At 40.2% G+C, this 26,165-nt stretch overlaps 1 protein-coding gene across 6 annotated transcripts in view; it reads left to right on the plus strand.

Annotated features, from left to right (window-relative positions):
• Positions 1–26,165, plus strand: part of MTMR3 (myotubularin related protein 3) — a 157,989-nt gene that overhangs the window by 82,432 nt on the left and 49,392 nt on the right. For all 6 annotated transcript variants that reach the window (XM_060028321.1, XM_060028316.1, XM_060028317.1 and 3 more), the window contains exons 3-7: positions 2,250–2,335; positions 10,332–10,421; positions 10,851–10,967; positions 18,944–19,026; positions 21,271–21,437. In XM_060028321.1, coding sequence (XP_059884304.1) covers positions 2,333–2,335; positions 10,332–10,421; positions 10,851–10,967; positions 18,944–19,026; positions 21,271–21,437 — 460 coding nt within the window. In that variant the 5' untranslated portion in view covers positions 2,250–2,332. The remainder of the gene's footprint in view (positions 1–2,249; positions 2,336–10,331; positions 10,422–10,850; positions 10,968–18,943; positions 19,027–21,270; positions 21,438–26,165) is intronic.

A 26,165-nucleotide genomic window follows, 5' to 3' on the forward strand; every position in this document is an offset into this window, starting at 1 on the left:
ATTTTCTTTGTAACACTTACCAGCTACCTAATATAAACATATCTATCTATTTGTTTCTAGTGGGGAAGGCAGGCAGTAAAATTTTCATTTTATTTCATTTTTTAAATCTATTTTTGGCTGCGTTGGGTCTTCGTTGCTGTGTGCGGGCTTTCTCTAGTTGAGATGAGCGGCGCTAGTCTTTTTGTGGTGCACAGGCTTCTCATCGTGGTGGCTTCTCTTGTTGCGGAGCACAGGCTCTAGACGTGCAGGCTTCAGTAGTTGCAGCATGTGGGCTCAGTAGTTGTGGCGCATGGGCTTAGTTGCTCCGCGTCATGTGGGATCTTCCCGACTAGGGATCGAACCCGTGTCCCCTGCATTGGCAGGCAGATTCTTTTATTTATTTATTTATTTATTTAGGCTGCATTGGGTCTTCGTTGGTACACGCGGGCCCCCTCCAGCTGCGGCGAGCAGGGGCCACCCTGCGCCGCGGTGTGCGGGCTTCTCACTGCGGTGGTCTCTCTTGCCGCAAAGTGCGGGCTCTAGGCGCATGGGTCTCAGCAGCTGTGGTGCAAGGACCCAGCTGCCCCAAGGCACGTGGGAGCTTCCCAGACCAGGGATCGAACCCGTGTCCCCTGCAATGGCAGGTGGACTCTCAACCACTGCACCACCAGCGAAGTCCCAGGCATTAAAATTAAACTCCGTGACTTTTTGGTTACAGTTGTCTCCCCTAGATCTAGAGCAGTGCTTGGGTTATACTAGGTGTTGAATAATTATTTATTGAAATGAATGAATAAATGAGAATTTTATGCTAATCTCTGTTCTTGAGCTGGGTTATATCACAAAGACTTGTTTTAGGTTTGAATAATGGTAAGAATGATGACTCTGACTTGATTTGTTACTAAACCACTTGGTTCTTCCTCATCCTTCTAGCCTCTGAACAATGGAGTACCCCAAACCACCACTTGGTCCTCTTAGTTTCTCCATCTGTACTTGCCCCGGAATTTACTAGCTTTAATGCCATCTACACCGTTATGGCTCCCACATTTATGTTACTATCTCTAGCTTCCATCTTCTTCATCTCCAGGCTAGTTTGTTCAGCTTTTACTTGGTGTCTTCAACGGGATATCTGATAGGCATCTCAAATATAACGTGTCTAAAACGGAACCTTTGATTCCCTGTTTCCCCTCCTGTACCTCTGCACAGAGTGGGTAATCCATTTTTCTTAATGTTTTCCCTCATCAGTAAGGGGGAAATCCTTGCTTCTAGATGCTGAAGCTAGAAAGTGTGACTTCTTTTATTTAATGAATTAGCTCAAATCCTGTGGGTGGTAATTTCAAAATATATCCAGAATCCAGCAGTGTCTCAACCATTTCCATCACTACTTCTTACGGTGATTATTTCCTTCTGACAGGTCTTCCTGTTTCCTTCTATGCTCCCTCTGTTCCCGCCCTATAGCCAGAGCCATCCTTTAAGTCACCTCATGTCACTCCTTTGTTCATAACTGCACAAGGCTCCACATGTTCTGGGCCCTGCTACTTCTTTGATGTCCTCTGTTCCCTCACTTTCACTGCTCACAAAGAGTTTACTTTGAATATTGAATCCCAGACTGCCTAAAATATCCTATATTCATGGAAGTTCAGTGAACTGGAAATGCTGGCTTTGCATGAAATGTATTTTTTTTAAAAAAGCTACTTATTAGAGATGATAGTGTTCTTACTAGCCTGTCTTTGAGTTTCTTGTTAGGTATTCCTCCCCCACTCTTATAGTTGTTTCTGAAAACCAGGTAAAGGTATTAGTGCAGTTTATGTGACTTTTCAGTGAGCACAGGATATTGGGGCAAAAGGCAGTTTTTTCATATTTTTTTACTAAGCCAGTTTGGTTCCCACAGATGGGGAGATCCACTTTGAATTTACAGATAACCACAAAAACATACTGTAATATTACAAGAATGTTGTTTTTGCATTTGCAGGTTAGTTTTAGTTATTGCTTTATTATTTTCATCTAAGGTTTATAATATTTTTTGTATTGCTATCAACATTAAGAACAAACTATTTGCTCAAATAGTTTATGACCAGGAGGATTTTCACAAGGGAGTTAAGGAGTTTGGATTTGACTAGTGGGGATTGGCTGGGTGATATTCAGCTTTTCCTTGGCTGACTGGTCAGGTCTTTAGGTCCTTGTATATGCAGTTTCTTTAATTAGGGTATGGCCAAACGGGGCGGGGGTGTGTGTGAGAATTGCCAATTTTGTCCTTTTTTTTCTTTTTCAAGATCCAGGCATAAAGGAAAGAAAAGCCTTGCCAAGATACGGAAGAAAGGACGGGGATCTCTCCTCCTAATCTGGGCCTCCTGTCATGGTAAGTACAGAGAAATAACAAGAAAATTGAACTTGAACTCTGTCCTGACAATTAAGTGAATACTAATAAGTTCAGTTACCCATTTTTGTTATTGTGAGAAATCATTTCACTTTTTCTTTCCCAGAACTCTCTTGTCTATTTTCTTTTATTGTTTACTTAGTAGTAATAATTTTAGAATATTCTAGTGTCTTAGAGCAGTTTTGCTTCTATTAACTTTAATCCTGTGAGTTAGATATTGTCTCTTTTCAGTAAGATAGTAAATGGAGTCAAGACTAAAACCCATGTTTCTTGGACTGCAGGGTTCTTATTCCTTTTCTAGGAAGGAAGGTATCATGAAAAGCTTTTCTCTGTGTGTGTGTGCGCGCGTGCGCACGCGCGCATGTGTGTGTTTTGTGTGTAGGAGAATTATATGGTCATACACATATTCTTCATGAATTTACCTTTCTGGATAGAAGCAATTCCCTGTCTTTCCTGTCCTGTCTCTTTAAGGCATTATTTTTATCCCAGAGAAGATGGAGTAGCTCTGCACACTCCCTACCTACCTACGTCTTTGACTAAAATGAGTGTATTTCAGTGACTTGTGGGCTATTTAGGACCCAGTTCAGGCAGAGATGATGGAGCAATGAGCCAACCACATTTCTATCAATCCTGAGAACATGTAAACCGTGCTCCAAGGCTTAAATAAGAAATGGTCCTCTGTAATATTGTCCCGCTTCTATCTTGGTGATGTTTTCTAGAACCAAACTCTGTCTCATGCTGGTGCACAAAAAACGAATTGAAAAGGCCATGTTAATTTCAAGCTTCATTAGGAACATGGGTTGAAAGTGCTTTTCAAAATTAAAAACAAACTAAAACAAAACAGAAAAACTAGTTGTATAGAAGTGTCATTAAAACGACGACAAAGGTAACTGCTGTCATCTTAAATCTTTGCCAGTTTTTTCTTAGTTTGTGGGCATAACAACTTTCTAATGTATTCTATACCCAAACACTGATGAGCTTTTCTTTAGACTATATTTTATTTTATTGGCTTTCATGAGTTTTTAATGAATTGAAAAGTGTTTGCCTAATATTTTATGGTATGTATGCCAATGCTAATGAGTAGCAAATGGTGGGCTTATGAAAGCAGCTCTGTTCTGTACTGAGGGGTTGTCCTTCATTGTGTACCACATAGCTACAACGGTGTAGTCCTCATTCTGGTGCTGCTGGGGTCTCTGGTGCCCTGCAGACAGTCTTCCTGGTGCGCTCTGGAGATACTTCTGTGTGCAGTATTTGGCGAGCAGTATGACCATGGGTCTTTTTAAAAAAATCTGTCATAAAGTAGCATTATAACAAGTTTTTACAAGTACTTATTTACAACTTTTCCACCAAAACCCATGGTTGTGTTCCTTTCTAACTAGTTTATGTCGATATGTAGTTGGAATTAAAACATAATTATTTTGCTTATTTCACTAAATGAATTAAACATTTTCACTCGTTGACTCATTGGATTCCTAATGATTTTTTACTAGCTACATCATTTTGCAAGTTGTTGAATCATTGATTTAAATAATATTAATTAATTTCTTTTGTTTTAGAATTTTGGTTCTGTGTCCTTAATCCTTATTTTTTGTATAGAGAATTCAGAAGTACTGGTTTTTCTTTGTTTTTTTAGTGTATACTTCTATACTTATTTGAGTAACATCCTCATACTTTTAAAAGTTCTTAAATGAGATTGAGGTTTCTTCGGGAGATTAAGTATTAGGAAGATGTTTTCATGTTTCATTATGGAAAATCTCAAGCCTGTACAAATCGAGAATTGTATGATGAACCCTCATATATGCATCAACCAGCTGCAGTAATCATCAGTTCATGGCCACACTTGTTTCTTCTGACTCCCTCACCCACACCTCTTTGTATTATTTTGAAACAGATCACAAACATTATATCAAGGGAAATTTATTTTTGATCGCCTTTAATACCAGTCTTAAGAATGATAAATTGACAGACTGACAGTCACTTTAACTTTTACATTTGTCAAATGTTCCTACAGGTATTTCACTCTTAAGTATAGTTTTTTTTTTAATCCTGGAAGGTTGTATATAAATTCAGTTTATAGACATTTCCACTGGTCAGCCTCTACTCGCCATGTTCTTTAAATATGTATCTCTAATGTTGACTTCTGAGGTACAGACTTAAGTCTCTTACCTGCATAGTTTAGTGAATAGCAGAAATTAGCCTGGAACTGTGGTGACTGATCCCTTTTCAAGATTTTATAGGTGACTCCGTATGGCGCTGGTGGAGATTAAGTACCACCAGATTCCACAATGCCTGGTGTTCCTCAGCAATAGCAGGAAATCAACCATGTGGAATACATTCTCCTACTAATAAACTACTGCTTATAGCTAGCCTAGGAGAAATTTGTTTTCAAGCCTCTTATCAGGCTAACACTTTGACAGACTTTTTCTTTTTCTTTTTTTAGTACATTTATTTATTTATTTATGGCTGTGTTGGGTCTTCGTTGCTCCACACAGGCTTTCTCTAGTTGCGGTGAGCGGGGGCTACTCTTCATTGCAGTGTGCGGACTTCTCATTGTGGTGGCTTCTCTTGTTGCAGAGCATGGGCTCTAGGCACGCGGGCTTCAGTAGTTGTGGCACGTGGGCTCAGTAGTTGTGGCTTGTGGGCTCTAGAGTGCAGGCTCAGTAGTTGGGGCACATGGGCTTAGTTGCTCCGCGGCATGTGGGATCTTCCTGGACCAGGGTTTGAACCCGTGTCCCCTGCATTGGCAGGTGGATTCTTAACCACTGTGCCACCAGGGAAGTCCCCAGACTTTTTCTTCCTTGCCTTTTGTCTCCTTCCAGCTCTTCCTCCATCAGCCATCTCAAGTTTGTCCTCCCTTTTACATAATGAAACTCAGAAACTGTAATAAATTAGGTAGTTGATTTAGCTTATGTTTAGCCAAGTAATGTTTTTACCATTCTTCTTGGAAAGTCTATGAATAGTTTAATCCTAATCCTTGGGGATTAAATGCATTTTTATGTATTGTGTTGGCCATAAAGTTCATTCGGATTTTTCTGTAAGAGCTTGTGGGAAAATCCGAATGAACCTTTTGGCCATCCAATGTAAGGGGGAAAATCAGTCCAGAAGCCGTACAGGTAACGTGAACTGAGACAGTTTTATTAAAAAAAGCATTTATTTCATTTGACTGTGAAATATTATTTCTTTATGCTCATCTTGTTTGCCAAATTCTCAGTTCTCTTATGCTGAAAATCATTTGTTCCATTTTCAGTTTTCGGTAACTGCTTTGGTTATATGCATTGGCCTGGATTAGCCCCCAAGTAAATGTGCCAGCAAGAATGAATTGATAAATAGCTTCTCTAGTTTTTTTTTTGTTGTTGTTGTTGTTTAGGCCTGCTATGTTATTTCAGTTCTATGCTATTTAGAGGTCAGTAAAAATCTAGTCCAGGAATCACTTAAAGAATTAATGATGTGTCAAATGATCTTGAAGAGAATAAAAGTTTAGGCCTTATATATTTAGGTGAGTTTAAAAAGGTAATGTGATGCTGAGAAAGCATGTTTACAATGTGCTTTTATGTAATAATTTTTAAAAGCCCCCCCCCCCATATTTTATAGCTTTTCCTGCCTATCCCCTATTGGTTTATGAGAAAAACTTCCTAAATACAAGTTTTCTCATATCTTTTCTCTTTAGTGCTGAGTGTGAATACTCAGTATTCTTTAAGTCAAGAACTACATCTTAAGAATGGAAATAGAATTGGTTAAAAGAAAAAAAGGTAACATTTATAGAAAAATTGAGTTCCTTTCAAATATGACTATGTCCCTTATTCCTTCACCCAATCATTGACCTCAGAGGAAGTGAGTGGAAAGGAATAAAATGGAACAGATTGACACAAAACTCTTCATATAACAGGTTATTTTGGTGTTTATAGAAGTGGAGTCATTCTTCGTACACCCTAGGTAATTATATTTCTTGAGGCTCCAAGCCATGTCATATCAACCTTACTAAAACATACCAACTTCATTAAACTTTTATTTATTTATTGCTATAAATAACTGAATAGATTTTTATACTTTTGCTTTTGAAATTATTTGATTATCAGCTATGATTTCTTGACAGTCATGGTGAATACTTAGCAGTGTCACTTCCCTAGGACTGCTAAGTACATGACAAGTTTTATATTTTTTGATAGCATTTTATGAACCATTTATAAAGTTGTTACAGTTTTATTTTTAGAATTTGAAGCCGCTAATTTCTTTATACATTTTAAGTATCAAACTTTTTAAAAGTTTGTGCCTCAAGATAAAACCTGTGCCTCAAGATAAAATGGCCCCTTAGAGGGGTTGGAATGGGCCCAGTCAGCTAGAGTAGCAAAGATACAGTTTTATGGGTAGTAGCTGAGTGAGTGAGTGTTGTTGAAGTCTCTGTATGGCTGTTCGTTTCATCACTAGGTGACTGGTTTTATAGAAAGCCTGACTTCAGATTAAACAGCTTTACTTGGTACAGTCAGTGGTACCACATCCATGGATTCCCCGATTAATCGGGGAAAATTACAGAAAATTCCAAAAAGCAACACCTGAATGTGCTGTGCACCAGCAACTATTTACATAGCATTTACTTTATATTAGGTTTTATAAGTAATCTAGAGGTGATTTAAAGTATACTGGAGGATGAGTATATGCAGTATATACAGTATTATATGCAAATACTGTATACCTTTTTTATATAAGGGATTTGAGTATCCATGGGAGTGCTGTGTGTCCTGGAACCTATCCCCCTCAGATACTGAAGGACGAATGTGTTTAGTAGTGGATTATAGTAGAGCAGCAATTCTCAAAGTCTTTGGTCTGAGGACCTCTTTTTACATTCTTGACTTATTGAGGGCCCCAAAGAGCTTTTGTTTATGTAGGGTGTGTCTGTCTGTATTTACTATCTTAGAAGTTAAAAGCTGGGCTTCCTTGCTGGCACAGTGGTTAAGAATCCGCCTGCCAATGCAGGGGACACGGGTTCGATTCCTGGCCCAGGAAGATCCCACATGTCACGGAGCAACTGAGCCCGTGCACCACAATTACTGAGCCTGTGCTCTAGAGCCCGTGAGCTACAACTATTGAGCCCACGTGCCACAACTACTGAAACCTGCGCACCTAGAGCCCGTGCTCTGCAACAAGAGAAGCCACAACGAGAGTCCGCGCACCGCAACGAAGAGTAGCCCCCGCTTGCCGCAACTAGAGAAAGCCTGCGCACAGCAACGAAGACCCAACACAGCCAAAAAAAAAAGAACAAATTTATTTAAAAAAATAATAATAAATTTATTTTTAAAAAACGTTAAAGCTGAGAAATCTTTAAAATGTTCATTAATTCATTTAAAAATAACAATAACCAATTAAATGTTACCATAACACTTTTTATGAAAATTAACTTTTTCCTCATCCAACAATAATTAATATAAAAGAGTAGCATTGATTTTTACAGTTTTGGTTTTTTTTTTTTTGTTTTTTTTTTCCGGTACGCGGGCCTCTCACTGCTGTGGCCTCTCCCGTTGCGGAGAACAGGCTCCGGACGCACAGGCTCAGCGGCCATGGCTCACGGGCCCAGCCGCTCCGCGGCACGTGGGATCTTCCCGGACCAGGGCACGAACCCGTGTCCCCTGCATCGGCAGGCGGACTCTCAACCACTGCGCTACCAGGGAAGCCCTTTACAGTTTTTTTAAAAATGTTTGGCTTAATAGATGATAGCTAGATTCTCATACCTACTTCTCCATCCAATTTGTTACAGTATGTTTTTTTTTAAATAAATGAAGTAAATCCAGCCTCACAGAGATTCATAGTTAGAGGAAGAGTATTTTAATAGTTTTTCCAGGTAGTTGTGTGTATTCTTCTATTATACTACATCAAAACTTGACAAGTATCAGTTCTTTTTAATAAATAAATTTATTTATTTATTTTTGGCGGCATTGGGTCTTTGCTGTGCACGGGCTTTCTCTAGTTGTGGCGAGCGGGGGCTACTCTTCGTTGCAGTGCATGGGCTTCTCATCACGGTGGCTTCTCTTGTTGCAGAGCACCGGCTCTAGACGTGCGGGCTTCAGTAGCTGTGGCTTGCCGGCTCTAGAGCGCAGGCTCAGTAGTTGTGGCCCATGGGCTTAGTTGCTCCACGGCATGTGGGATCTTCCCGTACCAGGGCTTGAACCTGTGTCCCCTGCCTTGGCAGGCAGATTCTTAACTACTGCTCCACCAGGGAAGCCCCGACCAGTATCAGTTCTTTGAAGGTTAGTTGCAGTGTGGAATCTGAAGCCATATCAGTGAACTTTTTGTATTATGTTAAAACCATAGGTCTGTCTTGCACTTTAAATTAATCTTTTATCCATGCATAATTTTGTAACATCAAAAATAGGTCATTTAGGGGCTTCCCTGTTGGCGCAGTGGTTGAGAGTCCACCTGCCGATGCAGGGGACACGGGTTCGTGCCCTGGTCCGGGAAGATCCTACATGCTGCGGAGCGGCTGGGCCCGTGAGCCATGGCCACTGAGCCTGCGCGTCCGGAGCCTGTGCTCCACAACAGGAGAGGCCCACGTACCGCAAAAAAAAAAAAAAGAATGGGTCATTTTGAAAATAATGAGGAGTGAGTAATGCAGATCTTCCAAATGTCGACATATTTCGTGATAAAATTTCTTTAAAAAATCACCCTTGGGGACTTCCCTGGTGGAGCAGTGGTTAAAACTCCGCCTCCCAGTGCAGGGGATACGGGTTCGATCCCTGGTCCGGGAAGATCCCACATGCCGTGGAGCAGTTAAGCCTGTGTGTCACAACTGCTGAGCCTGTGCTCTAGAGCCCGTGAGCCACAACTACTGAGCCCGGGTGCCATGACTACTGAAGCCAATGCGCCTAGAGCCCGTGCTCCACAACAGGAGAAGCCACCACAATGAGAAGCCCGCGCACCGCAACAAAGAGTAGCCCCCACTCTCCGCAACTAGAGAGAAAGCCCGCATGCAGCAACGCAGACAAAAACAAACAAAAAACCTTGAGTATTGTTTGTTTATAGATAGGATTTTTCTTTCTTTGAGATTAAAAAATTGTTAGACGTGTGATAAGTAGCATGTGTGGAAATGTCCACTAACTAGTGGTTGTACTTCTTACTGGTGCCGTCAGTTTAACAAGATATGGTTTTGCTTATGTAAAATTTGCTGTGTAAACAGATTCCATCATAATTTAAAGTCAGACTTTCCACCAGATTGCTTTTTCCCCCTGGTCTTCCTATACCATAAAAATTCATAATGTAAAAGGCTACTTTTTAATATAAATTATAATTAGTTCAATTCATGTGCCATTTAGATTATAATTTATTGCTTCTTTGAAATTGCCTTAATAGAAATAAATCTAATTTGTAATATAAAGCAGATTATGCTAGGGGTAGTGGTTCACACATGTTTTCAGTTTGAGAATTCACTTCTTAAGTTTACATTAAAAAGAAAAAAACTTTCTGTTATGGAAAGTTCACATATAACCAAAGTAGACACAGTGGTATAGTGAACTCTCACTTAAAAGTTGCATGAATTATCCCTCATGGACAGTTCTGTTTCATTTATGCCCCATTGCCTTCCCTCTCCAATTATTTTGAAGCAAATTCCAGACGGGAGTCACATCATTTCATTTTTATATAATGCAGAATGTATCTTTCAAAAATAAGAATTAAAGGTTATAACTTAAGAGAAAAAAGCCACTGTATCTTGGTTTCTCTTAAAAGTAATATACTAAGAACTTATTAGTGCTTAATAGAAATGTTCTTAACCTCTTTAACTTTTTTTTTTGGCATTGGTGTGTTCTCCATCTAAAGGCGCCTAATGTATTAGATGGAACACTTTTGGGGGTGAATATTTTTTCATTGAGCTTTCTGCCAGTCCACCGTGGTCACTGGACTCTCACTGTTATTATGCTTCTAGACATGGCAGAAAAACCCAGTATGGATGAGTAGGAGCTTTGAAATTATTTAAACATTTGGGTTTTTCCAGGATGAAGAGACTCGGCACAGCCTTGAGTGCATCCAGGCCAATCAGATCTTTCCCAGGAAGCAGCTGATCCGGGAGGATGAGAATCTTCAGGTAATTTCAGGCCACTTTTGATTGTGAAATAAGTATTAAGCATCATAGTAACAATGTAGCAGAACTAATGGATTCAACTAATGTGCTATGTATAGGAAAATATGTATTAGAAGAATATATTTTTTCCTGAGCCATACACATAATAGAAATATAAGCTGGAAAACATCTCTCCTTTTAGAAAGACTTTTTTTTCCTGAGAATTCACTGAGATGATCATCTCTGTGTCATTCCTTCTGTAGTCTAGAATATGAATAACTAGGTTTTATGAATCTTGAATCTTGTGGGTATAAACCCATCCTCTTTAGGTCCCTTACCCATTTATGTACTGTTTTTGAGTGACAATGTTTATCATCCATTCACCTGACCCGTGTTTGAACACTTTGCTTTACTGCTTCAAAACTCTGAAGGGTTTCTTCTTCCATTTTGAAGGTTCCTTTCCTTGAACTTCATGGAGAAAGCACAGAGTATGTGGGCCGTGCTGAGGATGCCATCATTGCCCTTTCTAATTACAGACTTCACATCAAGTTCAAGGAGTCTCTGGTTAACGTAAGTGTTTCTCAACTGTTCTCCCACTAAAGTAGATGGAGAAAGGAAGCATTCAATAAAAAAAACTTGTTACTGTTCTCAAAGAGAGGAGTGTTATATGGGGTTTGGTTTGAAAACCTTGTGTGCTCTGCTTTTCTGTCACTTAATTTAAGCACTCAGGGACACTAGGTTAGCAAGCAACTCTTGTGCTTGATTTAAAATGATACATGTAGTTGTCAGCTAAGGTGTCCATTGTCTACTAACACTGCATGAATTGCAGTAGGTAATGTTGTACCATTAAGCTTTGTAAGGGTGCAAAGGCTGTATAGGCTTTTATTCCTCATTTTTTAGTAGTTGCTGACTGCCTCAGTTGAGAGAACTTCCTGGACCTTAATGTCAAATGTTGAGTTGTACTTTGAGCTCAGTGCAGACTTCTGTTATAGGATGAAGTTATTCTAATGGCTCCTTAGTGGTATTAAGTATAGATGTCAAGTACAATGTGTATTTGCATAATGGACTATATATTGCTGAAGAGAAGGAAGGCTTTCAGTTTTCGAGTGCATTTACCCTTTTCAATTATGAGGGTATTCTCAGTGAACTGGTTCTTCCAGCACACTTGCCATCATTAATAGTTTTCAATAAACGTGCCTTTCACCACAAAAATGTGAAGGTTCATGTATTTCAACCAAATGAATGCCTTCTTCCTTCCTCACTGGACCGTATTGTGGCTTTTTGCACTTTGGTTCTAGCACAAAGAAGTGTATTATGACATCTTGTAAAAGCTCAGGACTGTAGTATCATTCAGATTGCGTGTTTTGGGGTTCATTTTGGGATTCTTAGAAAAAGTTTACTCAGCCATCCAGAAGTTACCCAATTCCTTCATCATTGGCATTGGTGTGTTCTCCATCTAAAGACTCAAGACTCAAAGGGCTGACATTTGCTTTGTGGTTGGCATTTATTATTTTAGTATTTATTATTATTCTTTGTAGTTAAGCATTTATATCCAGGAATCTTTGTGGCCTGAATTCCTTCTGGTTTCTAGATTTGGGCTATGATCATATCTGTTATGTTAGTTTTCTGCCTATCAGCTAAAAATACACACTGGATTCATCAAGGAAAGAGGCATGTTGTGCTTTCTTACCATATAGCACTGTATTCAGAAGGGCCCATTTGGAATTGAGTGGCCGTGATAGGAGGGGACAGGATTGAATCTCCTATAACATTCCAGCAACCAGGCGTTTCCTACCAGCTACTGTGGAAATAATGACAGTAATAATTAGTAGAATTGCCCAATTTAATTTTGTGTTTAAACTGTGTTTAAATGTCTAGAATTGATGAAATTGTAATTAAATTGCATGTGGAGATAATTTAGTTTCATATCATTGCATTTTTCCATACAGTCCTCTGTCTCTCAGCTTTTTGGTTTATGGCGAAGTATTTCAGAGACTATTTTTAGATCTATTTGGGAATATGGTCTGTTGGAGAGAAAGCATGGATTTGATCATGTCATTCACCAGCCTGAAGCCCTTCAGTGTTTCTTAACTACTTCTAAGATGAAATTACTTAGCATGGTATGATCCTTGGTCCCTGACAGCTTTTCTGTATCCCTCTTTTCCCCCTTCTTCCCTTTGTATTGGTAAAACCACCCTCCTTGGAATCTCAGACATACTTTACACCTCTGAGTTCTCTTTTCTCCTACCCAGGGAACTTCTCTTCATCTGTCAAAACCCAGTTCAGGTGATAAATTCTTCTGTGAAGCCTTTCTCAATCTCAGTTCCCTCCCTGACAGTTTATTACCCTCTCTTCTGGCTTTTTCTGTATCTTGAACATACCTTTACAACATTTACCAGATATGCTATAATTTTTTGTTTATTCATCTTTGTATCTTCAGAATCCAGCATGTGTACTGGTGCCATGGTATTCAGTAAATACTAAAGTGAATTGAAGTTAATAGGGGTTTGAAATTGATATTAGACCATTTTTAAACCCCCTTTGGGTTTAAAGTTCATTTTAAAACATACTTCTGTGTAAATACGCCTGTGTCATCTTGTCTCTTAACAGTAGCTGTATGAGTAGGTTGTTTACTGGAATTGTTGGTCCCCCACTGTGATTGAGATACAGTGCTTAAGAAAACTTACCCCTGTTTTTACTTTTGACTCATTTCTTCACCTAAAAGTGCTTTCCATTTAGCATTATAACCCTCTAAGGCATAGAGCCTGCATGTCACGTTTTAAAAAGCCCAAGATAATGGTTTTGCACAGAAAAATTGTTGTGCAAAAGTATTTTGGCGTTGCAGTGACTTTAAACATTTCAGGTTGAGAGCGACTAGGACTTCTTCATACAAGTACGTTAATCACATCGCAGTTAGAGCTAAGGTTCCTAAAACCTGTGGTTACTCCAGGAAACAATGGCTCCTCCTACACTGGGTCCTCCCTCAGCAGATGAGCATTTCAGTAAAATCTGTGAGATTAAGAGACCCCCCCCCTTTAAAGGTTATTATATCTAAATCAAACATAAATCTACCATCACCCAGATGTACCAGTATATATTGTGGCATGCTCCAGTTTGCATCATTTTGTATGCTTTTAAATCAACACACATCATTTTGTATACTTTTGAATCAACACATTTAGCACTTTAGAGAATGACTTACTGTCAAGCTTTAAATAGTTACCTGATAATCATATATTCTCTGTTAATTTCACAGCAGCGCTGAGATACATCATTACTTTAATGCACACACATTCACTGGATATCAAGTTTCCAGTTTCTGGGGTAAAGAACCTCTAGTACAGTTCAGTTGTAGCATTTAAGGTATGAATTGCTCCTATTCTGTGCTTTTCCCAAACTATATTTTTACATATGTACAGGTAATTTGCTCAACTAATTTATAAACAAGTAAGTGTTCAAGTGGAGTTCATGAAATTTTTAAACAATTCTTGTTGTGTAATTCAATAGACCGCCTCTCAATCTGCTGCTTCTGCAATCCCAGTAAGTAGCATGAGAATTCTAGGCGGTTGTTGCACCTGTGCTTGGAACAAACTGGTTTTGAGTGTCAGATGCTCACCTTGCAAATCAGCAAAGTGTGTCATCTCTGCATGAGTCCCTTCCCTCATATTAGACAAAGTTCTAGTGGTTTCCTATATGAGGACAATTTGTGGGGTGGGGATAAAGCCACACAGTTTAAACATAAGCGGGTGGAATTGTGACCTTCAAAAAATGTAAACTGAATTTCAACCAGAAATAATTTGTAAAGTCAATGTGAATATTTAAAAGGACATTAAAACTCCATTTCCAGACTGCTCTGTTAATGCTTCTTAGGAACAAGCTGGAAGTATACTTGGAAACACTTTACTTAGGATTTTCCTAGATTCTTTCCATTGCCTAACTATTGTATATCAAAAATCTTCATTCCCCAAGCATCAAAAGGAGGTTGTTGTTAACAATGCACTTTGGCCTTAGCATTCATAAATCAGAATAGCTTCTGAAACCAGTATGGAAGAGTACCTTGTAAATACCACAGGTGAGCAATAAAGAGTTGAGAATGAAGAGGTGAAGGGGTGAGAATAAAGAGTTTGGGTCTTTAACCTGTGACAGTCTTCTTCCTCTGACAGTTTTTGTTTTTTTTTTTTTTTGCGGCACACGGGCCTCTCACTGTTGTGGCCTCTCCTGTTGCGGAGCACAGGCTCCGGACGCGCAGGCTCAGCGGCCATGGCTCACGGGCCTAGCTGCTCCGCGGAATGTGGGATCTTCCCAGACCCGTGTCCCCTGCATCGGCGGGCGGACTCTCAACCACTGCACCACCAGGGAAGCCCCCTCTGACTGGTTTTTGAGTCATAGGTGTTAGAGCCCAGATATTCCAGTGTGTTACAGATTTTAGGTTAAGACTCATTACATTATTTTTTACTCTGCTATTGCCAGTTTTACCTCACATGTGTATGCAAGATTAGTACTTCCCATTCATGCTATAAAAAGGGCATTTGTTTTTAAAAGGTATACATTATCCCACTTTTAAATTCTGGTGCTTAAAAAATAATTCACACACACACCCCCACCCACCCAGAATGAATTATGGTAAATATAGTAGGATATGATGATATAAAATTCCCTCTGGAATGAGACAGTACTGTGGGTCTTTTAGACTTGTGCATGTCTATTAAATTTTTAAACTGCCACTCTTCTGCTTTTTTGGATTGATGCTCTTATGAGTTTTGGTGTACATGATATAACTTTTGACCTTTTGAGGAATTGATTAACAGCACTGAGTGTGTTTGATGTATTTTGAGCATGAGTTTGGTGGGTTTTATAAGAGGAAAAGCACTGTAATGGGAGATAGAATTGCCTGGCAGGTAGAAGGCAGAGGAGAAAGGAGCAAAAAGAAAATGAGTTGCTACAAAACACTGAATCAGTGGGTAAGAGGATTTGAATGTGACTTTAGATTTCTTTGAATTGCCTCTAAGGAATCTTGGTTTACATTCCGTTTTCCTCTTGAAGATCCCTGGTAAAGAGGCTACTACTTAATTGTGAAAGAAAAACTAAAGTAGAGCTCACACAGAAGGGAAGGGCATCTTAGAGGAAGAAAGAAAGGAGTACCATATGTAATGGAAGGACCCTGAGCTAGAGGACAGCCATGGATTCTTGTCCTGACTTGCCGCTAGCTTTAGTGTAGTGGCTTAACCTTCCTGGGCTATAAAATGGTCTGGCTCTTGTGTCTGTAATTCTTTGTTATGAGGTTGAATATTGGGTATGTCTAGTTACAGAAATGGTAAGAGAGCCTCCTAACATGTGATGAAAGTTGAGAAACCTAAATCAGTGGACTTGCCTTTAAAAAAGTAGAGAACCTTATGTTTTGGTTGGATGTATGAAGAGGAAAAGAAGCCTATCTCTGGCTTTTTAGAAGAGGAAGCAGTCTGGGGGCAGGGGTGCATTGAAGAGTAACATTGAGGTGAAAAGGGAAGAAAAAAGGGAGATACTCATTTGATATAAAATCAGGTATTTCCCTTTTAGGTCCTTGTTCTTGCTGCATATTAAACTTCCTTGCATGTGACAATTTGCATGATTATTAAAATCTGTTTTCTGTGCCTATGACTTGAGTACACATGGTTGTTTCTGGTGACTTGCTAGTATCTGTATACTAGCAACCAACATTTTTATCCTTATTCCTTAAATTTGCAGTGTTAAAATACATGAAAATTTGTACATTGAAAGCATTTAGGTAGCATGTGTTTTGCATGCTCTGAGGTGTTGCATATTTGTATTTTGGAAGTCTGGACATAGGATCTTGGGCTCTAGTCCAATAGTAGGGATGTAAACTTACCTGTTCTTTGTAGCAAAATAGCACAGACTGGTCCACTCCCTCCAGCAGCTGCTAATAGTGTTAGTTGGTTTTCAAGTTTTCTAGCTATAAGGAAAGGTGATAGAAGGGGATCTGGGATGCGGGTGACTGCTGAGAGAGCAGGTGGATTTGTAAAGCTCACTCTCACTCTACCCCAGACTCTTCCCATTCCCTGTTCCTGGGACTTCCTAAGTTGTGACCATCCGAGGTTGAGAAAGCAAAGGCTTGTGTCATGTAGGAAGGTTGGAAGGTTGTCCAAGGAAGTCAGGAAGCATGCACAATTTTGGCTGGTAAAATTTTAGAAAATTGAGATAAGAACTCAGGCCTCTTAATTGCCCGTCTGGCAGCTCTTTTTTGTTTGTTTGTTTGTTTTGTGGGGGGGGAGGGAGAAGGGGGTTGTAGGTTTAAAAACAAAGAAACCCAACATGAGTCTGTTATAGGATACCCAGAGGACTGGCCTGAGAACAAATCAGTGTTCTCTTCTGATCTCTTAATCTCCTATTACTTCTTCACAATTTATCCCCACTGATACATTGTTGGGTTTTTTTTTCCTTCTTAGACGTACAGGTCTTGAAAGAATTTTTAGCTGCATCAACTCCAGTTTCTCACAGCACCTTGGGGTTAAGGACTTAAACAAAAACAGAGGGCCAAAGCTCCTTTTTTTCTCAGAACACAGGCAAGAATTCTTAGTCTTTCTCTTACTTCTGGTCCTATTATAAGTGTAAGGGAATTTTATTGATTAACCAAGAAGGCTAGGGTCTCCCTGGTGGCGCAGTGGTTGAGAGTACGCCTGCTAATGCAGGGGACATGGGTTCGTGCCCCGGTCCGGGAGGATCCCACATGCCGCGGAGCGGCTGGGCCCATGAGCCATGGCCGCTGAGCCTGCACGTATGGAGCCTGTGCTCCGCAACGGGAGAGGCCACAGCAGTGAGAGGCCCGCGTACCGCAAAAAAAAAAAAAAAGGCTCTAGTCCTGAGGTAGAACTCCCAGCCATTACCTGAGTAATATTATTTTGCTTTCTTCCCCTTTTTAATCCCTGCCCCAGTTTGTTTGTTTATTTGTTTGTCTAAGATGTCCGGCATTGAGCTTCTCTTTGATCTCCACATCCTTGTTCTGAGGGTTCTCAGCTGACTCTGGCAACCGCATGGTGGGGCAGCGTTTGCCAGAAGCCTGTTTCTGAAACTGGTTCAGCTAACAGGAGGGCCACCCTGTGCAGGCAGCACTCTCTTGTTTCTGTCTGTTGGAAGAGACTGCCTCCTTCTCATGCAAAACATGAATTGTTGGAATGCTCCTTGCAACTCCCAGAGCCACATTTTGGTTGGGCTTGATACAGTGTAAAAAGACCCTTTTCCAATGAGTGAGAGTATCTACTATTATTTTTACCAGGCTCTCTTTAGAAGTTTTGGAAATTGTTTTTTGAAGCCAGGGGTTGAACCAGGATAAGATGAGGGACAGAGGGAGGATTCTAACAACCGCTTAAGGATTTGTCAGCCTGTTCAGATGCTTTCCCTCCTGTCTGCCTGCCTTCTTTGATCCCTCTCCACTGTCATACTTATCCTGTGTTCAGTAGTCTGCTGACCAGATTGGCAGGGAAAGAACCATCCCAGCTTACTCATACCTTGAGCCCCACTTGGCAAACAGGGCTCCTCAGCTTGTCTTTTTTTTTTTTTGGCTGCTTTGGGTCTTCGTCACTGCACGTGGGCTTTCTTTTCTCAAGTTGTGGAGAGCGGGGGCTACTCTTCGTTGCAGTGCGTGGGCTTCTCGTTGTGGTGACTTCTCTTGTTGCAGAGCACAGGCTCTAGGCACACGAGCTTCAGTAGTTGTGGCAGGCTGGTTCAGTAGTTGTGGCTCATGGGCTCTAGAGTGCAGGCTCAGTAGTTGTGGTGCATGGGCTCGGTTGCTCTGTGGCATGTGGGATCTTCCTGGACCAGGGCTTGAACCTGTGTCCCCTGCATTGGCAGGCGGATTCTTAACCACTGTGCCACCAGGGAAGTCCCCTCAGCTTGTCTTTTGCAGCAAATTAGACCTAGATAATTAGGCCACTGTGAGACCTGCTCCCTTCTCCTCGTTACCTAGTCTACTGAGCAGAGAGCCTGACCCGCAGCTCTATCTACTCTCTTGTCTTCTTTGTGCAACCTGCAGGCAGTTCAGACCTCCAGTCTTTTTCAGGATTCTCCTTTGCTGACACAAAGCCACAAGCCCACCTTGTCATTTGGGACAAGTGACAAGTGTAGTCCCACTAGCCTCTTGATCTGCAGCTCTTTTCTGTCAACAAGACAGGATAACTGTTCTGGTTCCCTTTAGCTTCTGTGTCATCACAAATCATAGCAAGCTCTAACCTTGTAAAGTAGTACTTTGAGAGATGAGTTTGAAAGTTTGTTGCCAGAAAGATGGCGTATTTCCCTGTTCTTCCAGATGTGGTGCCTCCTCTTTATTAGTTAGCTTTGTGCTATGACATGACTTGAGGGCACTGATTAGAGATTGAGAAAGGGAAACCCTAAATCACCCAGGAAATCACTTGAGTGCTATTGATTTAGATGGATATGCAGTTCTGTGCTTCTTTTTCCTGCAGAACTTTCTAATCACTCTTGTTGGACACAGTGAAGAACTGCAGGGTCAATACCTTTTTGACTAAGGGAACTTCATCTTTTTTTAATTGCAGGTTCCATTACAGCTTATAGAAAGTGTTGAATGCCGAGATATATTTCAGCTTCATTTGACTTGCAAAGACTGCAAAATTATCAGGTATGTGATGAGTTTATGCTATTGTTTAGTGTGGAAAATACTTCTTAAAGGATGGATTCATGATTTGATAACAGAAAAACAGCTTTTGAGGGTCAGCCTAGTTAGGAGTATTTTTGGAGTAGTTAGTCCCTGAAATATGTTATCTTTAGCCTACTTTGCTATTGGAAAGGTGTTTTTTATTTGGAGGTGCAAACATAAAAATAGTAAAGAGCACTAGTATTGTTAACATTTTACCCTATGCTTTATCGTTTGCAGGGGGCGTGTGTGTGTGTGTGTGTGTGTGTGTGTGTGTGCGCGCGCGCGCGCGCATGCGCTAATGTGTGAAATTCTTGTTCTGAACGATTTGAAAGTAAGTTACATAATCATGGCTCTTTGCCCTGAAATACTTAAGTGTGCTTTCTTAAAAATAGGGGTATTTTCTTACATAACCCACAGTATCATTGTCACTTCACAGTTTTGCACTCATAATACTTTTTATCCAATCTACTCTCCATGTTCCAGTTTTGTCAGTTGACCTAATAATGCCCTTTATAGCATTCCCCTACCTCGTTCAGAACAGGATCCAGACAAGGTCACTTATTACATTCAGTTGCCATGATTCTGTAGCTTTCTTTAATCTGAAATGTTTTCTACCACCTTTCTTTATCTTTTATGATATTAACGTTTTGAAGAAAAAATCTTTTATTGTAATAGAAAGTTTCTTATTTTGTGTCTGGTGTTTCCTTGTGATTAAATTGAGGTTGTGCGTTCTCAGCTGGAATACTATATGTATGAGGTTGTGTCCTTTTCAGGAGATTGTATTACAGCTGGAGGCAAACGGTGTCCATCTGTCCCTTGCTGGTGATGTTAGTTGTGATCACTCTGTCAAGGAGTCACCCGCTTTCTGTGTAATTTCTATATTTTCTCCCTTGCAACTAATCAACAGTCTGGGAGGCACTTTAAGACACTAGAAGTGTCCTGCTTCTCATCACGTTTCTCCAGTGTTGGCTTTATCTGATCTAGTCTTTACTATAATGGTTGAAAAGTGATGCCTAAAATGCATTTTAAATTTAGTAGCTCTACCAGTTTTTAATTCCCCAAGTTTTTGCTTTATTTCTTTGACCTATTCTGGAGTGCCAGTAAACATTGTGTGTGGACATATTGATGAGCCACACTGATTGGGACAAGAGAGAGATTTAAGTGACCTCCTTGTTTTTGTTTTTTTTTAAATTTTTGTTGGAGTATAGTTGATTCCTCCTTGGTTTTAAGGTAAATATTTAAGTTGCTTTTTAGCCATTGAGATTTGGCTTGCTTTTGATAGATACTGGTTATAACTCACAGTTTTAAAAGGTTGCTTATTAATTACTCAATTTTAGATACTGCATTTAAAAAGATAAAGTATTTTTTACACTAATTATTTTAACCTCCTAGTTATATATACTGAAAATTGCACTTGATAATAGAATTGGTTTTTTCTCTACATGGTAACATCTGAAAATTTCAGTGTAATGTATCTTATTTTCGATCTAAAGTTGCTGATTTATTCTAATTGCTAAACAGATAAATTTTGAAATTATTCCCTAATTGGCTAAAAGTACTGTGAACCATTTTTGAGCTTGCTATAATAATGTCATAACAAAACAAAAAGAACTTCTTTAAACATGTTCTTTGAGAAGGACAACCATAAAGCTTTGCTGGAAGAAGTGGAATAAAACCCCATTCCTGGAAGAGAATGACTGTCATTTTACTTTAATAATTGTCGATCTCAGAAGAGATTTTATTAGTCTAAAAAAAAATAGGTTTTCCACATGTCCAGCTTTCTTCTTCTTGACATTTTGCACCATTGGCTAAAATTTGTTGGACATGTTTTGTTATTATAAATCATAAACATTAGACCACCTTAGTGGTTTTTTTCTTTTTTTTTTTTTTTTTTTTTTTTTTTTTTTTTGCGGTACGCAGGCCTCTCACTGTTGTGGCCTCTCCCGTTGCGGAGCACAGACTCCGGACGCACAGGCTCAGCGGCCATGGCTCACGGGCCTAGCTGCTCCGCGGCATGTGGAATCCTCCCGGACCGGGACACGAACCTGTGTCCCCTGCATCGGCAGGCGGAATCTCAACCACTGCGCCACCAGGGAAGCCCTCTAGTGCTTTTTTGACTGTAGTTATCATTTCACTGTGAGTAGGCACTCTTGAAATGGTGGCTACCCTTAGGTTTCATTGTCAGCTGTCTTCTGATTACATTTGTACTTGTTTGGCTTTACAAAGGTGTCAGTTCTCAACCTTTGAGCAGTGTCAAGAGTGGCTGAAAAGACTGAACAATGCAGTCCGACCACCTGCTAAAATAGAAGATCTCTTCTCATTTGCATACCATGCTTGGTGCATGGAGGTCTACGCCAGTGAAAAAGAGCAACATGGAGACCTGTGCAGGCCAGGTAGGCCTTTCTAAAACGTTCAGATGGTGATTTCATTGAAATACTGCTTGAGATATCCGTAACATGAAATGGGACTCCTTAGCATTCGTGTATTTAATCAGTGTACTTTTTATGGAGCACGTAGCATTTGCCCATCATTCTTCTAAGCTCAACGGAAGATGTTTCCTACCTTTCAGGGGGAAGGAAAGAACACTAGACTTGGCATCACAATTTACTGGGCCTGACTAAAAACACCTAGGGTATGGGTGTTAGGGAAGCCCAGTGGAAGGGAGCCACGAGCGTTATATACATATTTGCGAAGACTTCACGTTTGAAGTGGCTTTTGAGTAGGCTTTGAAGGTTGAATAAGAGTTCATTGATAACAGACTGGGGAAAAGAACTTTAGACAGAGCAAGTAGCATGAACAAAGGTACAGAAGTGTGAACTTAGGCCACAGAATAATGGATTACAAAATGGCTTTTTGCTGTCTTTGAATTTCAAGTCATAGATTACCTTTTGTCACCTCTTTCATCTCACAGATGATGAAACAGAGGTCCAGAGAGGCCAGGTGACTTTTCTCAGGGCAAATAAAGAAGTTGGGCCTATACTGGAACCCAGGCTTCCTGACTCCTCATGAAATCTTTGTCACACGCACTGTCTTTCTCCCTCAAAAATGGCGTTGACCAAGTTCATGCTGTTTCTCTGTGTGTAGTTTTCTATAAATTGTACGTTGCCGTAAATAGAACTTTGCTGGTCCAGCACCGAATCTTTAATGTGTCCAGCTTGGAAGCAACGTCTTGAATTCCTAAGCAGTGAAACGTTGTGAGCTTCCTTCCAATAAAGTTTACTCTAGAGACTTTTTCCTTTAAACCTCAATTTTCAGTCCTGAATCTTCAATATTAACAATTCTGCCCTGGGTTGTTTTAAACATTGGAGGCTAATCTAGCAATGCTTGGATCCCTTTGTTTCCTGGCTCATTCAGTGGTTAAAGCTTTTGGTTCATATATTTAATTAAATTATAGCAAACACAGACATATTTTTAAAGATGCTTTAATATGTACTTTTTTTTGACCCTCATGACCTTGTCAAACAGGCAGGATAGGCTGGTGTTTCTGTTTTGGGAGCCAAAGAAACGGAGTCTCAGAGTAAAGCCTGTTGCCAAGTCCCACTGCTAGGCAGTGACAGAGCCAGGACTTGAACCCAGTTCTCACCTATTGAGAGCTGACTGTATGGGGTGCTGTGGATACAGAGATGAAAAACAGAGGCATCTGCCCTTGTGGAGCCTCAGGGAAAGCTCCAGGAATCCAAGCTTCCCACAAGGCTGGTCAGCCAGTGGAACCCAAAGTTGTTCACAAAGAGTCACCCACACCAACCTTGGAAGGTGACGAGAATGTGCCTTAGCTGTCTCTCACTTCACTCTCTTATCCATTGCATCTTTCTTTTTCCTTCTTTATATGAAATGCCATTGTATTTTAATTTTTTTTGTTTATGGCTCTTTTCAAGTTTTTTTAGTTTTTAAAAAAGTAACATTTACATGCAATGAAATGCACAAATCTTACATGTGTATTTGCTAAGTTTTTAGCCATTATATCTTATTTATTAGATTTTTAACCTCTACCATCTCCTAGGATAATGAAGTTATTGAGTGTATCTTGCTGTATTATGTTATATAAGAACTTTGATTTGTTTAAGGCTCTTAACTCCAAAAGGCATTCCCCAGTTTTGGGTTGCCAGTGTTTAGTTAACAAGGCTTGAATTTCTCCTAACCTGTTTCTCTCACAACCACAGACTGAAAATTCCTCATCTTTAGATGATTCCTTATTCCCTTGATAATTTAGTTTCTTTAGGATTTGAGTCAACTGTTAGAATATTCCTAAGATGCGTCAGATCAAAACTTCACTCCTGTCTGTTAATTATAGATGACTTTGTCCTGAGCTGAGATGACTTTGGTCCCCAGGTCTTTCCCTTCTTGAAGATATTTGGTATTCGTTGGCCACCAGGACATCCAATTTCCTGTCTTTTCATGGGTTTGTGATGGATGGAGGCATTTGGGGGTTAGAATACTGATTTATGAACTAGAAAACCTGAATTCAAACCTGTACTCTACCATTTAATTTTAAAAATAATACTGGGCAAGCTATTTATCCTCTCTGTACTTTAGTTTCTTTTGTTCTTCAAAGTGAGACGTTTTTTTTCTTCCTGCCCAAGCTGATCTGGATATTCTGAAGATCAAATCTGTTGATGCTGGAGAGTTCAATTCAGTAAATGTTTGAGTGCCTCCTATGTGCCATGCTTGTGAATACATTTTGGAAATTATGATTATACAAGACGGTGCCATTGTAACTGATTGGAACTTACTCTATGAGTAAAGGTTGTATTTTCATTTCAATATATACATTCCACACTGAAGTCAACCTGCTACAACTCACATGCAATCTTACTGTACTTCAGTGACTTGGTTTGAGTGTGTGTATATATGTATGGCTTTTTCCTTTTATATATTTTCACTGTGGAGTACAGAGGAAAACCTGCTTTTAAAAAATACTGTGGTGGCATTTTTTTTTTTTTTTTTTTGTGGTACGCGGGCCTATCACTGTTGTGGCCTCTCCCGTTGCGGAGCACAGGCTCCGGGCGCGCAGGCTCAGCGGCCATGGCTCATGGGCCCAGCCGCTCTGTGGCATGTGGGATCTTCCCGGACCGGGGCACGAACCTGTGTTCCCTGCATCGGCAGCCGGACTCTCAACCACTGCGCCACCAGGGAAGCCCCTGTGGTGGCATTTTTAAAGCCAGTCAACCTAGTTCTTTCGTCTCCACCCAATGTCATTGAGTGTTGGTGGTGGCTACAGCATTACTTACCAATTACGAGCAGACCAGACAACCACATTCTTATAAGTCATCTTTATGTGAGACAGCACTTGAGATATTTCAGAGTCATTCCATTCTGTAATCTGTCCCAACACATGAGACCACAAGCATAGACTCTGAAGGGTGGAAGTTAGTTTAGTCTTTCAGAAGTTAATAAAACCTTTTATGGATTCTTCTCTGCCTAGCCTGTTAAGAGTAGAATGTGTCAGAGAGGGGGGAAATGGGAAAATTACATCATTACCCTGTATTCATATAAATCGTAGTTTCTGACTGTTGAACCTGTCATAGTTAAGCCAGCCATACTGTGGCCACAGCTCTAAGTCTTAATCTGCTTTGGAGGAAGTCACCACATTGCTGTTGGAGTTCATTGTAAAACTCTTGACTCTGCACTTAGCCCCTTTCAAACTCTAAATAAGAATGGCCTGGACTTCCCTGGTGGTACAGTGGTTAAGAATCTGCCTGCCAATGCAGGGGACACAGGTTCAAGCCCTGGTCTGGGAAGATCCCACATGCCGCAGAGCAACTCAACCTGTGCATCACAACTACTGAGCCTGCGCTCTAGAGCCCGCGCGCCACAACTGCTGAAGCCCGTGTGCCTAGAGGCCATGCTCTGCAAATAGAGAAGCCACTGCAATGAGAAGACGGCGCACCTCAACAAAGAGTAGCTCCCGCTCGCCACAACTAGAGAAAGCCTGCACACAGCACCAAAGACCCAATGCAGCCAAAAATAAAAAATAAAAAAAAATTAACAGGAGAAAATTTAAAAAAAAAAAAGAATGGACTAAAGCTTAAAGCTTCTCTCCCATATGCTCAACATCCTTCTCATTTTAGCTGCCTTCTTGGTGACTGTTCTGTACTTCAGCATTAATCTGGAGTTCTGACAGATGACTGGGCAATTCAGTTGCTATTTTAGTAGCATCAGACCCACATCTCTGACCTCTCTTCTATGATACACCCATTAAGCACATTTTGATTAACTATGAATAGCATGACTCTGGGTCATATACTGTTGTGCAGCTGCCTGTTTCGTATAAAGTAAAAGCCCTTGTCAGCAGAGTCCGTTTTCTGAGTTTAAATGCAGTCCAGTAAGTGTACGTCTAGACGACTGTACTGGGACCTTTGTTCATAGAAAAGAAGGATTCTTCCCTCTGTATTTGAAAATCTGGGAGGGCTAGTTCTCACCTTCTCTGACTCTGATACTGTTCTTCCTTACAGTAAGGGCCTGGCCCTTCTATCCCAGGCCTTTAAGTTGTGTATAATTGTAGGCTTGAATACTCAGAATCACCGGGAAGCTAGGCTTTTGCGGGGAAGTTTTTTTTAGACTGCTGGTTGACACTGTGGTTATGATAGAGGGATTTACTGCTTTAAAATTTTTTCATTCCCATTAAAATAAGAATTGCTAGACTGTTTGTAGTATAAGAAATACAAAATGTTAAAAAGGGACAGATCCTCATTTGGGGATGGGGGAGGCACACAGGAAGGGTTGAAATGGAAATACAAAGCTAAACAAATAAATTGGGGTATTACAGCATATCTAATGTTGAATCAGTGGAGACATGAGAATTCTGAGAGGGGAGTTCTTAAGGGAAATCCAGCAATATATGTGCTTGGCATGCACTTTTCTGGCAGAATGAACACAAGTGAACTTCTAACACAATTTAGCAAAAGCCAGTTGAATTACTCATGTATGTAAGGTCTGCTGCTAAATTTTTTTTTCAAGCAGTGGTTTTCAAACTAGGTTGTGATCCACCAGTAGGTCATGAAATCAAAGTTTTAAGAAATGAAATATGAAATGAAAATTCAGGATAGAAAATATCAATGTATCACACAAATAGTAAGGGTGAGTATTTTGTGAAACTTTTAAAAAATAAATATGTCGTATTG

Source organism: Delphinus delphis, chromosome 13 (assembly GCF_949987515.2).
Source record: "Delphinus delphis chromosome 13, mDelDel1.2, whole genome shotgun sequence".
In the NCBI taxonomy this organism is placed as follows: Eukaryota; Metazoa; Chordata; class Mammalia; order Artiodactyla; family Delphinidae; genus Delphinus; species Delphinus delphis.